The sequence below is a fragment of the Morus notabilis genome, unplaced genomic scaffold (assembly GCF_000414095.1).
Source record: "Morus notabilis unplaced genomic scaffold, ASM41409v2 Scaffold570, whole genome shotgun sequence".
Taxonomy (NCBI): Eukaryota; Viridiplantae; Streptophyta; class Magnoliopsida; order Rosales; family Moraceae; genus Morus; species Morus notabilis.
Window position 1 is genome coordinate 491,100 of NW_010358717.1, and position 13,344 is coordinate 504,443.

General features: G+C 37.1%; 2 protein-coding genes across 3 annotated transcripts; one reads left to right on the forward strand and one right to left on the reverse strand.

Moving 5' to 3' along the window:
• Window positions 1-3,366: 3,366 nt before the first annotated feature.
• On the reverse strand, window positions 3,367-7,661 carry LOC21403086 (aminoacylase-1). Of its 2 annotated transcripts, none has more exons than XM_010093074.2 (4): window positions 6,637-7,661; window positions 5,797-5,934; window positions 3,930-4,169; window positions 3,367-3,854 (listed from the first exon to the last, which is right to left on the reverse strand). In XM_010093074.2, the coding sequence occupies exons 1-4, from the start codon at window positions 7,528-7,530 to the stop codon at window positions 3,765-3,767; spliced, it is 1,362 nt and encodes a 453-aa protein (XP_010091376.2). In that variant the 5' UTR covers window positions 7,531-7,661; the 3' UTR covers window positions 3,367-3,764. The 2 variants fall into 2 exon arrangements, 1 of the variants encoding a protein (XP_010091376.2); XR_002901732.1 differs by lacking the exon at window positions 3,367-3,854 and adding an exon at window positions 4,401-4,596 and having other exon boundaries at window positions 4,090-4,169.
• A 214-nt stretch (window positions 7,662-7,875) lies between these two features.
• On the forward strand, window positions 7,876-10,504 carry LOC21403087 (transmembrane emp24 domain-containing protein p24delta3). The gene is made up of 4 exons (XM_010093075.2): window positions 7,876-8,191; window positions 8,916-9,128; window positions 9,216-9,292; window positions 10,090-10,504. The coding sequence occupies exons 1-4, from the start codon at window positions 7,949-7,951 to the stop codon at window positions 10,232-10,234; spliced, it is 678 nt and encodes a 225-aa protein (XP_010091377.1). The 5' UTR covers window positions 7,876-7,948; the 3' UTR covers window positions 10,235-10,504.
• Window positions 10,505-13,344: the final 2,840 nt, after the last annotated feature.

The window sequence follows — 13,344 nt, forward strand, 5'->3', positions numbered from 1 at the left end:
GAGAATCGAATGGAAAACAAGGATTCATGTGGCTAATCCACTCATTTTGAGTTCTCAAATGAGGTTAGGTCAATCCCACATCGAGTTTCGGGGTCAAAACAGGGTTTTCTGGGCTGTTTAGGGTCGTTTCAGTGGGAACCGGTCGACCGGTGACAGAGGAGTGTAACTCCACCGGTCAGCCGGTGGAGAGGTGACTGGTCGACCAGATCAGTCGACCTATGGAAGGGTGACCGGTCGACCGGACCGGTCAACCGGTGGGGAAGAATTTCCAGGGCCAACTATGGCCGATTCGCGAAGAACAAAGCCAAAACCTGCAATTTTGGGTCTGATTTTGACATATTCTCAAGGGAAATGTATAGATCCAATTTTAAATCAACAAATGGGGTCCAAAGAATCAAAAACCCCCAATTTTCATCAAGGTTTCACCAAATCCCATTCGGATTCCATTCGAAAACAAAATTTAAACCAAAAATCACCAAACTCGACTAAAACGAGTTCCACAAAGCTAAATCCGAAAATCTAAAGTAAGTTTCAAAGAGTTTTACCTCGATCCAAGCTTTGATGTTGAAAACCTCTTGGAAACCTCCGTTTTTGGTTTAAATCCGGCCCTTGAGAAAGAAAACTTTGAGAGAGAGAGGGAGAGATGAACGGGAGAGGGAGAGAGAGAGCTCGAGTTAGAGAGAGAGAGTAAGGGAGAGAGCTCAGGAGATTGAGAGAGGGAAGGAGAGAGAGAGAGGGAGAGTAACGTGAGGAAGGGAAAGGAAAAAAAAAAGGGAAATACGGAAAAAGGAAAAGGAGAAATAGAAGGAAAAGTATTAAGGAAAAATAAATAAAACAAATAGGGGTGAAATTGCAAATACTAAGAATAAATTTAAAAGCTCATGATTAATTAAGAAATCAATTTAGGCACACTAATAAACTACAATTATCATAATTAAATAAGTTTAATTCCGGAGGGCGTTACAGGTTGTGTAAAAAGTAAATAGTCCAATCAAATATTGGGAAAAACTTTGCTTTCTGTGATGAATTTGGATAAGTTATCTCTGAAATATATCTAGTGATTCCTAGACCTTGTGAAGTTATATACTACATTGTGTATTATATATGCTTTTCCACAATTATCTTAATCTTCTTTTTTCTTTTGATACTAAAAAGTGTGGGGAGGAGTTGCCCGGCCGTAGTTATTTTCTTGGGCGCGCAGGGCTATAAGGGATCTCTTTACATGTTAAATAATGTTCGCATTGAGCCATAATTACTTTAGGAGACGAAGCACATCTACTCAAACTCTCAAACATGAGATTTATCGTTTACTAAACCACTTGTGAGTAAGCTAAATGCTATAACCTACGACCTTGGTGGTAATCCTCATGACCAATTACAAAGTCAAGTACAACATTGGAATTTACTTATTATCACATACAATGTATATCTTGTATACAACACTTTTCAACTAATTCAAAGGACCTTTTTTTTTTAATTATATTTGGTATGAACTTCTTCCTCTAATCTTTTCGTATTTGGAAAGATTTAAATTGTGGTACTTTGAAGGATTTGAAATCCATCAACCAGCTCATTCCCTCCTCTTTTTCCTCCTACCAAACAACCGTGGGAACCAAAATTCTTTCACTAATCCCCTCATCCCTCTCCCTCCTCCCAGTTTTCCTTCCTACCAAACAAACTCGTAGTTAGAGCGTCGTTAATTCAATGTCAAAGACCCAGTCATAAGGTCTTACCAGCCAATTTGAACTTTGAATTTTATACAATCACAGTACATATATCGTCATGGATTTAGAACACTGTACGTTTAGAGTAGAGCAAATAAAAATGTGAACAAAAAGAAATCCTTCTAAGTTTGTATGAATTGTCGGAGAAAACATACAAAAAAGAAAAGGGAAAAAAAAACAGTTGCAATATTTACCACATCAGTCATGTACATTTGCACCTTCCTTCCTTTATTTTATTTTATTTTTTGTCGTTGTAGATTTTATCTCGAGATGTTTACTTTGAGAAAGGTTAATAACATCTGTCAAAAGTAAAATTTTGAGGATTGAAAAATTCAAATAAGTAAAAATTTCAATGCACGTGTTTGAAAACTTGGAGAATTTTCACGTGGAGGGACTACTTCTGGACAAATCCACTTCATAAACAGAGTAAGGGAATATTTACGGTGAGAACTGTACTTTTTTCTATTATTAGTAACTGTTATTTTAATTGTTAGATTAATTTTTTAATGATTTGATTTATGATTGAAAACAATAGTGTCGTGCGCTAAAAATCTTAATGTGGACACTCAAAAAATTAATCCAACAATTAAAATATTAGTTCCTGCCAGTAGAGAAAAAAGGTAGTTCCTATCAGTAAAGTTCTGAAGAGAGAACCTTCAGCTGAATATGAAGCAAATTCAGCTTGATCCAAAGTTATTTTAAATCGGACCAAAATTCATATTTTTGATAATAAAAAGTCATACATATTCTCAGATTCAATTGCCCAAATGCAAAATATTTACATATGCTATGTTGTACACATCTAGCAAAATCTATAACATAAGAATCAAGATCACAAGAAGATTTCACAACATTCAACTAGAGAAAATAGTGTAGTGTCAACATTTAGCAAAGAAAAATACCAATTGGATGGTATAACTTGGAATGGTCATGGTGCTCGTATGCACCGCATGAAGACCAAAATCATGAAACAAAGACGGTCAAGATAAGAAAAATGCGCGCTCGGTTATATTATAATGCCATTCTTCTGTGGTAATCTTATTTCATTTACATTTTTAGTTGGGAACTATGAGTCGCAAGACTCGGTACTCATATTTATCAGCAATGACATTTCTCATAGCTATGTCAAGTAAGAGGAAAAGAAAAGTATGGACTCATTTAGGAAGTATGTTTGAACTATGATTTGGGTTTTGATTTAAATTTTTTGTGAGAAAACTATTAACGGGAATTTTTTTTTTATTCAAATTCTTTGTGAAAGAAAAATAATGTAACAGAATCATGATTTGAATTTTGAATATATGTATCAAACAACTCATATATAACTGAGGTGAGGAAAATGAAGAGAAAGTGGACGACTTTCTGAATTGAATCCTGACCCATCCATATCGAGAGATTATGATTAGGGTTCTTTCAAGGATTTGAAATCCCTTACTTAATCCGCTCCCTTATCTTTTCTCTCCTACCAAATAGCTATAGGTCTCAAGATCCTTCTATTAATCTCCTCACCACGCTCCCTCCTTCCACTTTTCCCTCCTACCGAACAAGCTCTAAGAGTACGGAGATACATATGCTCAAAGTACCTTTGGCATCACAGGCAAATTCCATCAGCAACTCAATGAAATTTCATTCCATTATTTTGTGGACAAGTTAGAAAATCCTAGCACAATGTAGCCATTTACAAAGGGTATATTTATTTGCACAACTATGTATTCATTTCCAAGGCTAGTTTGTCATACCACATCACATAACATCATTGTGGTAAGGTTATTCGCACGAGTTCCTTTTTCACTTGAACATAGAAGTAGTACACTGGATTATGTGAAAAATCACTGGTGCTTCTATAACAGAATGCGTTTCAGAGGAGCATAAAAAAACCTGCTTCATCAATGTGAATAATGCTGCAAGGCACCTGTGTTTATTGCCGAATGAATATTGATCGGATAAGGTACGTCAATATTCCAGCAACAAAACAAGAACTCCTCATTTTTACCCATGCTGATGAGTATTGTCGTCGGCTCCTCACTATTACAAGAGCAGTACTCAATTTGATGTTTCCTGGTACGAACTCAAAGTGCTGATTACGGATTCGTATACCTCTATGCCCCTCAGATAGACCGTATCTTTCAAGAACTGCAAGAAAAGTTTGGGAAATGAGAAAGAAATGAGGCAATAAAGGACCGTAAATGGGGGGCTGGTTTGTCAAACCTCGTTATGATCGTGTAGTAAGATTGGAGTATTCGTCATTGGGGAGAATCCAAGGGCAGGAATTCCCAACTGTCTAATATATCGTGCGTCAGTGGTTGAAGGCAAGATTTCAGGCTTTGCAAGTTTCCCTCCGACTGCTGCAATAGCTTTGTTGAAAACGGGCCACCAGGGATTGGAATCATTTGTTAGTGTCATTAATGGGCGACCGAGGTAGTCTCTACTGGGACCTTTCTCAATTACCTGTCATGCATAAACGTTTGATTAGTACTTCTTCATTTATCTATGCTCCCTCTAGCTGCTAAAAAGACATAAGAAACGAAAATAATGTACAGGTACAGGACTCTACATTTTAAATGGCATCATCAAAATGGTAAAAATCTTATACCTATGTTTCAGTCTCTAAATTGAATATAAATGCAACATATAAAGCCTGGTAAAAGAAAAAAGGAAATATATACACTATAAGCTTACATTGCTTGTATTGTAAATGGTTAAACTGGTGGATAGAGCCTAGTCCTTAACAGAAGAAATGGATTCAATTGACAAAACACAAAATGGCGAGGTGAACACTCTACTGCTGAGTTATATCCCTTCCCTTGTCCCCCATTGACCAGTAGAAGAGCCCTTTAGAAATGATCAAGCCCCCTTTTGAAATGTTAATCATTGCCTAAGGTACTCTTTCAAAAGGAGTAAAAGTTAGAGACAACAAAGTAATATAACTTGAAATATGAAATATCTTTACAAGGAGAAGGAGCATAGCGGGCAACATGATTTTGACCGAAAACCAGCAGCAATTTAGACAGAACATGATAACAAATAGAGGATGCAAGAGCTTGGAGCCAATTAGTCCATCATGTGGAAGATATCTATACCTACAATATGAGTTTCTAACACACACACACACACACAGAGGAGAATGCAATTTGTTTGACTTTCTGCCTCTCAAGCACAAAAGGCAAAGGAATTAAGGTGCACGGTATCTTTGAGAGAAAGCTATGTAGTTAAGTTTTAACCATCACGAAGATTATATCTCAATAGAGATCACATATCGGTAGGTATTTTAATCTGGAACTAGTTTAACTACATTTTAGAAAGCCTAAAACAGGATAACAAAACTCAGAAGAACAGAAGCAGATAGGTCTCGCTCCTACGGGGAGACTTCTACAGCCTTATCATACAGGACATTTGTTGTTTCTCCTAAAAAATAATTGATAATGAAAAGCTTTAATCACCATTGCCTCCTAGCATTAGACATAATTTTCCCCGGATTACGGTCTTGAATTCAATGGTCTACGAAAACAAGATAGACAAAAGATAACACCCATATAGCGCACGTCTCAAGAGTTATGAAGTTTAAGGACATAAGAGTTATAAAGTTTAAGGAGATAAGTGTATTCCTTTGGAGGTCGTAATCTCTACTTTGCAAAAGTTGTACAATCACTTGACAGAGGTTGCATTTATAGTTTGATCTGTTGATATTGACACGCTAGATTTCAAAGTACACTGTCAAAGTGATACGTTGTGATGTTCAAATCTTTGAAAGACGAGAACAATAATCAAGTTCATCATATTTTAAATAGAAGCACTTGGAATTTGTACTAAAGAAAAATTAATCACAAGGTAATTATATCACATTAAACTTATAGGTTCCATCCTCTGATATTAAAATATTACTATAATCACAAAAGGATGATCACCCATTCATGGAAAATCTTAAAAATTGCCTCATCTTTTATGAACTCTAGTTTCAAAAAAATTATCAAACCTGCACAATCCACACTGCTTTTGAAATTTGATGAAAAGAATCCCATCATCAATGGCCAATATCAGCCAAGTCAATCAGTTAAGACTAGAGAGAATCATTCACCTCGTAGGTCATGTTCCTAACTGCTGGTGCCCATTCCTCAGAAATTTTTTTCCTTAGAATATCAGGGTCTGCCGTTGGCGGCAATCTGACATCAAACCCTGCTTCCGCCTCCGAAGGTTGCATATTCATCACAAACCCCTACACAATAGAAGCAGCAAAATCACCATAACCAAAACACACAATCAACAAGCAGCAATTCAATACTCACAGCACCACATTCAACTAACTCATAGCTGGAGAAGGACAACATCTTCTCCTTAAACGAAAATACAACATCTATATTTTGGTCATTACAAATTGCCGCAAGCTATTCAAGCAATCGTGCTAGATCAATTACCAAGCACTTTTAGATTCACTGCACTTTTGAACATCTAATTTTTCTCAAAGCACAGCTAACAGTGATCATTTTAAAAACCAAAACAATTATATGCGCTTATCAAGTCCCTATTTTCGTTGTTTATAAATGTCCGTGGCAATCCAACCACAGTTCATCAATCGCTCAACAAACTGCGTCTCAAGTCTTCTCACGAGTCCTGGAAATCTAAGGCCCTATTTGTATCACAGCTCGAATCACAATTCAACCTTTTTGCTATAGTGTTTTCTCACGCAAAAATTTAAATTTTAACTCGAGTTATCGGCTCAAACCCGCAAAAACAGGGCCTATTTTTTTTGCCCCAGCTTTTCCCTTGCAAAGTTGAGCCTAATCATTAACGCAGAATTATGGCGATATTATTCATACATTGAGGGTGAACCACAGCAACTCCTATATAAGAACTGTGTTAACATTAGTCATAGTATTGAATTACCAAAAACTAGAAGGTCCATAACTCAAAAACTCACAGTGGGAGAAGGAATCCCGGCCTTCAAATACACGGGATTAACGGAAACAACCTCCGAATTCGCGGCTTTACCGGCCTTAACGATGTCGAACTGGCTGTCCCTGAACCTTGTAATCATCTCAACGCTCTTCATCAGATTCTCCATGGCACTATTATCGTACATCCTCGAACCATGCCCAGGCATCCCCTGAGCCCTAATTACCAAATTCCACGGACACCTATCTGCATAAAAGACTCTAAACTCTTCGCCAGGATTGGCCTGCCCTTCGTCCAACAAGAACCCGACGTTCAGCGTCCTGAACTCCTCAGAGGCGGTGAACTTGGCGGCGCCGTCAAAGCCGCCGATCTCCTCGTCGGGGACGTAGGACAAGTGGACGGTCCTGATGGGCCAGAAGTTTTTTGATTTGAGGTTTCGGATTGCCTCGAGGTATTGAATTCCGATGCACTTGTCGTCCTGGGCGCCGCGGGCGAAGATGCGGCCGTCGGGGGATTTGGCGGCGGAGAAAGGGGGGTGGGCCCACTTGGAGGGCTCGGCAGGAACGGAGTCGAGGTGGGAGTTGAGAAGGATGGAGGGGAGGGAGGGGTCGGAGCCGGGCCAGGAGAGGAGAAGGAGAGGCTTGGATTTGGAAGGGGTGAAGTGGAGGATTTGGGAGTGGAGGCCGAGGAGGTTGGCCTCAGAGAGGAGGTAGGAGACGGCGGAGGAGTAGTCGGGGTTGGGGTGGGCGGTGTTTATTCGGAGGTAGTTTCGGAAGCGTGTGATGGGATTGTCCGACTCTTCTTCATCTTGTTGTTGTTGTTGTTGTTCTGCTGCTACTGATTGGTGTTGGTGGGTTGGAGTTGAGAGGAAGAGGAGGAAGAGGAGGAGGAGGGAGAGAGAGTGGTGAGAGTTGGCCATGGCGACCAGCGTAGAATTGAGGAGTGAGTGAGTGAGCTTACTGACAAAGAACAGAGTAGCCTGAAAGTAGCAACCAAAAATGGTTAATGCATTTGCACTTCAAATTATCGCACGGCAAGGTCGTAGTGCGAATTTTGCGCGTGGGCAAAGCACTTGCTTCCTTCAACACGAAACCTAGTTGGATTTTCTTGCTGAAAGGGCATTGGCCAGCCGTAAAACAACGTGTCATGAAAATGCGTCACAGGCTCCACGTTCACCCACGCGCCTCTCAACATCGCGTGTAATCGAAAAGCAAACCCCATTGTAAAAAAAAAAAGGGAGAGGATTTTTATTTTGTTTCCCCGATTAAATCGCAGAAGAAAAGAGAGGAGAAGAAAGGCACAAGAAGACGACAGAGTGACCGTTGAAAATCTCCGAAATGGCGCAGAAAATCAGCCTACGCGCTCTAGTGGCGTGGGCTTCAGTCGCCGCCGTGTGGTGGATGGGCCTTCTGGCGACTCCGGCGACGGCGATATGGTTGAGCATTCCCAGCTCGGGAACCAAGTGCGTCTCCGAGGAGATACACTCCAACGTCGTCGTTTTGGCCGATTACTACGTCGTACATGATTTCATTGAAGTTCACGATCAACCACCACAACACATCCCCACCATCTCCGTTCGGGTAACGAATTTTGTTAAAATTCGATGCTTCATTGATTTCTTTGATTTTTTTTTTTTGAATTTTTCTAAATATGAGCTGTAGATGAATCTAGGATAGATCAAATAACTGCCGAATTCGAAGGAATAGATGCCAAATTTTAGGAAAAGAAAACAAAATTATATTGTGTGTGTGTGTGTGTGTGTGTGTATTTTTTTAATTTCGATGGACATTTGTGAAAACGGCCTGAAAATGTGGACCTCCTAATCTATGTAAATTGCTTCAAATTACAACCAAAAGTGTAAATGCCAAAGGGTACTTTAAGCTCTAATTATGGCGCCATTTGGCACATTTGATCTTGTTAAAAAATTTAGTTTATTGGCGAAATCTAGAGGCTTTTACATGTGAATTCTATCTACGGCATTCAAATACGTTGATAATCGGTTCATATTGCAAAGAATTATGGAGTTTAGGGATAATTTGTGTATGTTTTTATTTTTTTTGCCGGATGCATTGTGCCAAAAAGGGGCATGGTTATAATGCAATTTCGCTCGAGTGAAATGTTCAAACTGTAAATCACTAAGTAAAAGAAATCTGAAGAGTATGTGGAGAGTGATGGCTTTGCTTTTTTAGCTTTGGAATTTTGAACTTTCCTTCGGAGATAGATTCAGAGAGAGAATGCAAAGTGAAAAATGTTTTAATCCTAATGTTGGGTTCGTTTTCACTTTTTGCTTTGTGTTTTTAACAGGTGACATCGCCATACGGAAACAATCTACACAGCAAAGAAAATGTAACCCAGGGACAGTTTGCATTTACAACCTCAGAGAGTGGAAACTACTTGGCGTGTTTCTGGGCAGATGGCAAATCCCAGGAGGGATCAGCCTTAAGTGTTAGCTTAGACTGGAGAACTGGAATTGCTACCAAGGATTGGGAGTCAGTTGCAAGGAAGGAAAAGATTGAGGTAAAATGCACTAATAATTTTTACCAAGTTGTCTTGCAGAATTTTGTCATCTTAGAGGTTTACTTTGTGCATTTTGTGGTCTATAAGGGTGTAGAACTTGAGCTTGCGAAACTTGAAGGAATGGTAGAAGCTATCCGTGAGAACCTAAACTATCTTAAGGACAGGTTTGTTCACTATTGTTTTGAAGTCTTTCTCTCTCTGCATGGAGGGTTTTGCTTCAGTTGCCGTATCTTTAAGAAATAGTCATTGTCATGCAACCTTTATCTGCGAATATTTGCATTGCCCGACTTTGTTGTTAAACAGCACATAATCCATTTCTGTTATCCGCCTTTTAGAAAACACTTTACAGGTCTACTATGTTGATAGAAACTAACCAACTCTGATGTAAAAGATAATTTTTTTGGGTCTACTGGCATGATTCAAGCCATAGTAGACTGTTCATAGGACTACCTAGGCGAAAAGACAGGATGTGTTTTGCCGAAATGCTAGTGATTTTTAGAGTACTATAAATTGTAACGAGGACAACGTACCTGCTCATGATCTATGAAAGGGCAAGTAGCTTGTTTTGTTCGAATCCAGTTTGTGATATGGAAGTTAATTTTTACCTGGCCGTGGTTCTAATGTGCTGTTTTTTCATCGGATTCATTGGAACCTTTTAGAGCTCTTGGAGCACAAATATAATGTTGAAAACCTCCCTGTCACTACAGCAGACTTGATTCATGTTTTACTTCGATGGTACTTTTTCATAGCCTAACCGTGAAGGAAACGAAAATTCTGACAGTTTTTATAGGATGAATGGATACTATATTAACCCAAAAACAGTGATAATAAGAAACTAGAGAAGAACCGCTCTCAAACTCTTAACCCTTGAATGGTTTTCATGCACAAAGGTGTGGTTTCAGCTGTAGTTGATCTAATCATTGTTTTTTCCTTGTGTTGTTTTTATTTGTTATCAACACAGAGAAGCAGATATGAGGGAAGTGAGCGAAAGAACAAATGCAAGAGTCGCATGGTTCAGCATCATGTCCCTCGGAGTTTGCATTATTGTTTCGGTTCTGCAGTTGTGGTACTTGAAGCGCTTCTTCCATAAGAAGAAACTTATATAGGTTGTATTTCTTCATATTTAGCTCCTAATACAGATGCTGAGATGGTCTAGAGAAAGAAAAGACCAATTTTTTATATACCTATGATGTAACATATACATACAGGTGAAGAGTGATATTGGGTTTAGCTTGTGGAAAAGAAGGGAATGATGTTTGTATTCTAAACAGTTTCTTTATCTTTTGGGGTAGAATTCTTCTTTGGCAGTTACATCATCCCGGTACAATCATATAGACAAGTGGAAATAATTGAATCTTATGATTGCGTTAGCCTTAGCTTGAATTGTAAGATTGATTTTGGTATCTCTTCCCCCTTTTTTATTTTTATTTTTATTTTTTTTTCCTTCATGGTTTTGTTTCTAGAAAGGGTTGTATATTTATATTCTTCTTCTTTTGGCGGCGGCTTCTTGAAATGCCTGTGGAGATGCATTACTAATGATGCCCCTATTTTCTCAAGTCAAACATAAGTTACGAATGATGTAGAAAAAATAAGGGGCTGTTTTTTTTGCCCTTTTTGAGTTAGGTGACTTGAGTGTAGATTTTGAATTGAGTTTGAGTTATAACTTGAGTTGAAGTTATAACTTGAGTTTGTGTTTGGTTGTGTACATTTGAGTTATGGTTTGAGATAAGAATCTTTTTGAGTTTGTGTTTGAGTGAGTCAAAACTTAAATTTGTATTTAGATAGTATTTTAATAAAAATTCAATGCTGATGAAAAATTTTAATAGGGTATATGGGTGGGGTTTTATTCGTCTTTTCGTTGTCAATGCATAGAAAAAAAATCATCTCAATCAGAATTAAAATGAAAAAGTTATAGTATTTTTAAGAATAGAAAAAATAATATTCATTAATTTGAGTTCGAGTTTCTGAACTCAAGTTGATGGGGAAACTTGAACTCGAGTTTTAGTCTCAAACTTGAGTTCAAGCCTTGTTCGTTTCGCTGATTCGAGTTTAGAATTCGAGTTGAGATGTGATTTTATGTGAGAGTTTTTTACTGTAGTAAAAAAATTAGATGTGACTGTTTGTGAGAGCTTTTTACTGTAGTAAAACTCGAATCAGCGAAACGAACGAGAAAAGAACATGAACTTAAATAAAGTTGTAACTCGAGTTTTTTTTTTTTTTGAGTTTTTAACTTAAGAATGGAGCTACCGAACAATCCCTAAAACTCACAGGAATGAAGCCAATTCAGAACCTGAAAGGGTCCAAACAACAATTCTCTCTCTTAATAATTGCCTGTGTGTAAAAATTCATTATTAATAGAGGTGTTAAAAAAATGACAAACTAAAATCCCCGCCAAATAAAATAAAATTGAACTAAATCGAACCGAAAATGATTAGATTTTTATAATTGATATGGTTTGTGATTAGAAATTTTTAAACCATAAAAATCACTAAACTGATCAAATTCTTTTATAATCTTTATCAATAAGTATTGCTGGTTATATTTCTCTCCATTTTTTGTACTTACCTTTCTCAGAGCTTAATGTTATTTTTATGTATTTATATTGACGCAGTTTAAAAATGAAATCATTTTTTTTTTTTTTAAATTTAAAACGAAACCAGTTACATTTTTCAGGGATTTCTATTTTGATTACGCTTCCGTACAGTAACTATTTTGGAATCCAAACTGATAAGTCAATGTGATATGTGTAATTTTGAAAATAGCTAACAATAGATAAGATCCACTTTTGCCAATATAAGTAACCTAAAAATCCGCTGAGCAAAAAAAAAAAATTAAAAATCCAAAAATCTTCCAACAGAAAAAAGGAAAAAAAAATACGTAAAAGAAAAAAAATAAAAAATATGGAAAGATAAGAGAGCTTTTCTGGTAGGATTAGAAAAAATTAAACTACCGGTAGTTTATATTTTTAACCGTCATATTTTTATTAAAAACAGTGTATTTTACATACTTTTTAATCCGGTACGATTTTAACTTAATCTAACAGTTAAAATTTCGCACTACCGGTATATCAAACCTATTAAAAAAACTCTCGAAAGATAAACAAAATTCTAATAGGAAACCAATTAAGACGAGGAGGAAAAAAAAACACCACATATTCATTTTGAATGAAGATTATGGAGAATGCTGAGAAGTCATGTTGCAGTTCAACGTTGAAAGTTCTGACGAAGCATCACTATGCATGGGGGGTTTTCATGCAACCAGTTGATCCCGTGGCTCTTCAGATACCGGATTACTTCGACTACATAAAGAAGAAAACTGAAGAAGAATTTGTATTCATTCATGGCTTCGTCGACGACGTGAGGCTCACGTTTTCAAACGCCACGGCGTATAACCCTCCTTTTTCGAGACCAAGTTGAAGATTTTGAAGGAAAATTATACTCATGATCATTTTCCAAATTCTTAAAATGAGACCCCAATGCCAAAATAAGGGAGTTTGGAAGCCGTTTGGTCCCAATTTTTTAAATGAAAAATTTTGAAAAAAATTAAAGTATTTGTTTGGTTGCAACATTTATTGGAATATTTTTAAGTTTTTAACTTTTTAGTTAAATCATATTAAATAATATTTAATATAAATTGTGAAGGGTAGTTGACATTTTAAAATATTTAATTGCTTTTGTGGTATTTTGAGTATGTTATTATATAGACATGGGTGTTTTGGGCATTTCATGATAAGAGGAATACAAAGTCATATTTAGGTCCCGTTCATTTTGCCGATTCGAGTTTTGCTACAGTAAAAAACTCTCAGAAATAATCACATCTAATTTTTTTTTTACTACAGTAAAAAACTCTCACATAAAGTCACATCTCAATTCAAATTGGCCTTTAGAATATTTGGGTAATTTTCCTTTTGTCATTGGGGGAAACAAAAGTTGGAATTTCATAGGCCTGTTTGTTTTTGTTTTCGTTTTCGTTTTTCACGTTTTTCGAAGCTAAAAACTGAAAACACACTCTAAAAACGTGTTTGGCACAAAATTTTTAAAAAAACAAAAACAAAAACGTTTTGTCTTTTTGTGAAAAAATGAAAACGAAAAAAATCCGTTTTCTCGTTTTCGTTTTCATTCTTCTGAAAACAGTTTTCATTTTTTTTTCTTCTCTCTCTTCTCCACTGCCCACCACCCCCGACAGCCCCCTCCCCCACTCCGACATCAACACCGAC

Coding starts and splice junctions, on each gene's coding strand:
- LOC21403086 (XM_010093074.2), bottom strand. CDS start 7,530: ATGGCCAACTCTCACCACTCTCTCTCCCTCCTCCTCCTCTTCCTCCTC. Junction 4,170..5,796: donor TTAGGAACATGACCTACGAG/GTGAATGATTCT, acceptor TATGCATGACAG/GTAATTGAGAAAGGTCCCAG. Junction 3,855..3,929: donor TACTACACGATCATAACGAG/GTTTGACAAACC, acceptor CTTTTCTTGCAG/TTCTTGAAAGATACGGTCTA.
- LOC21403087 (XM_010093075.2), top strand. CDS start 7,949: ATGGCGCAGAAAATCAGCCTACGCGCTCTAGTGGCGTGGGCTTCAGTC. Junction 8,192..8,915: donor TCCCCACCATCTCCGTTCGG/GTAACGAATTTT, acceptor TGTTTTTAACAG/GTGACATCGCCATACGGAAA. Junction 9,129..9,215: donor CAAGGAAGGAAAAGATTGAG/GTAAAATGCACT, acceptor GTGGTCTATAAG/GGTGTAGAACTTGAGCTTGC.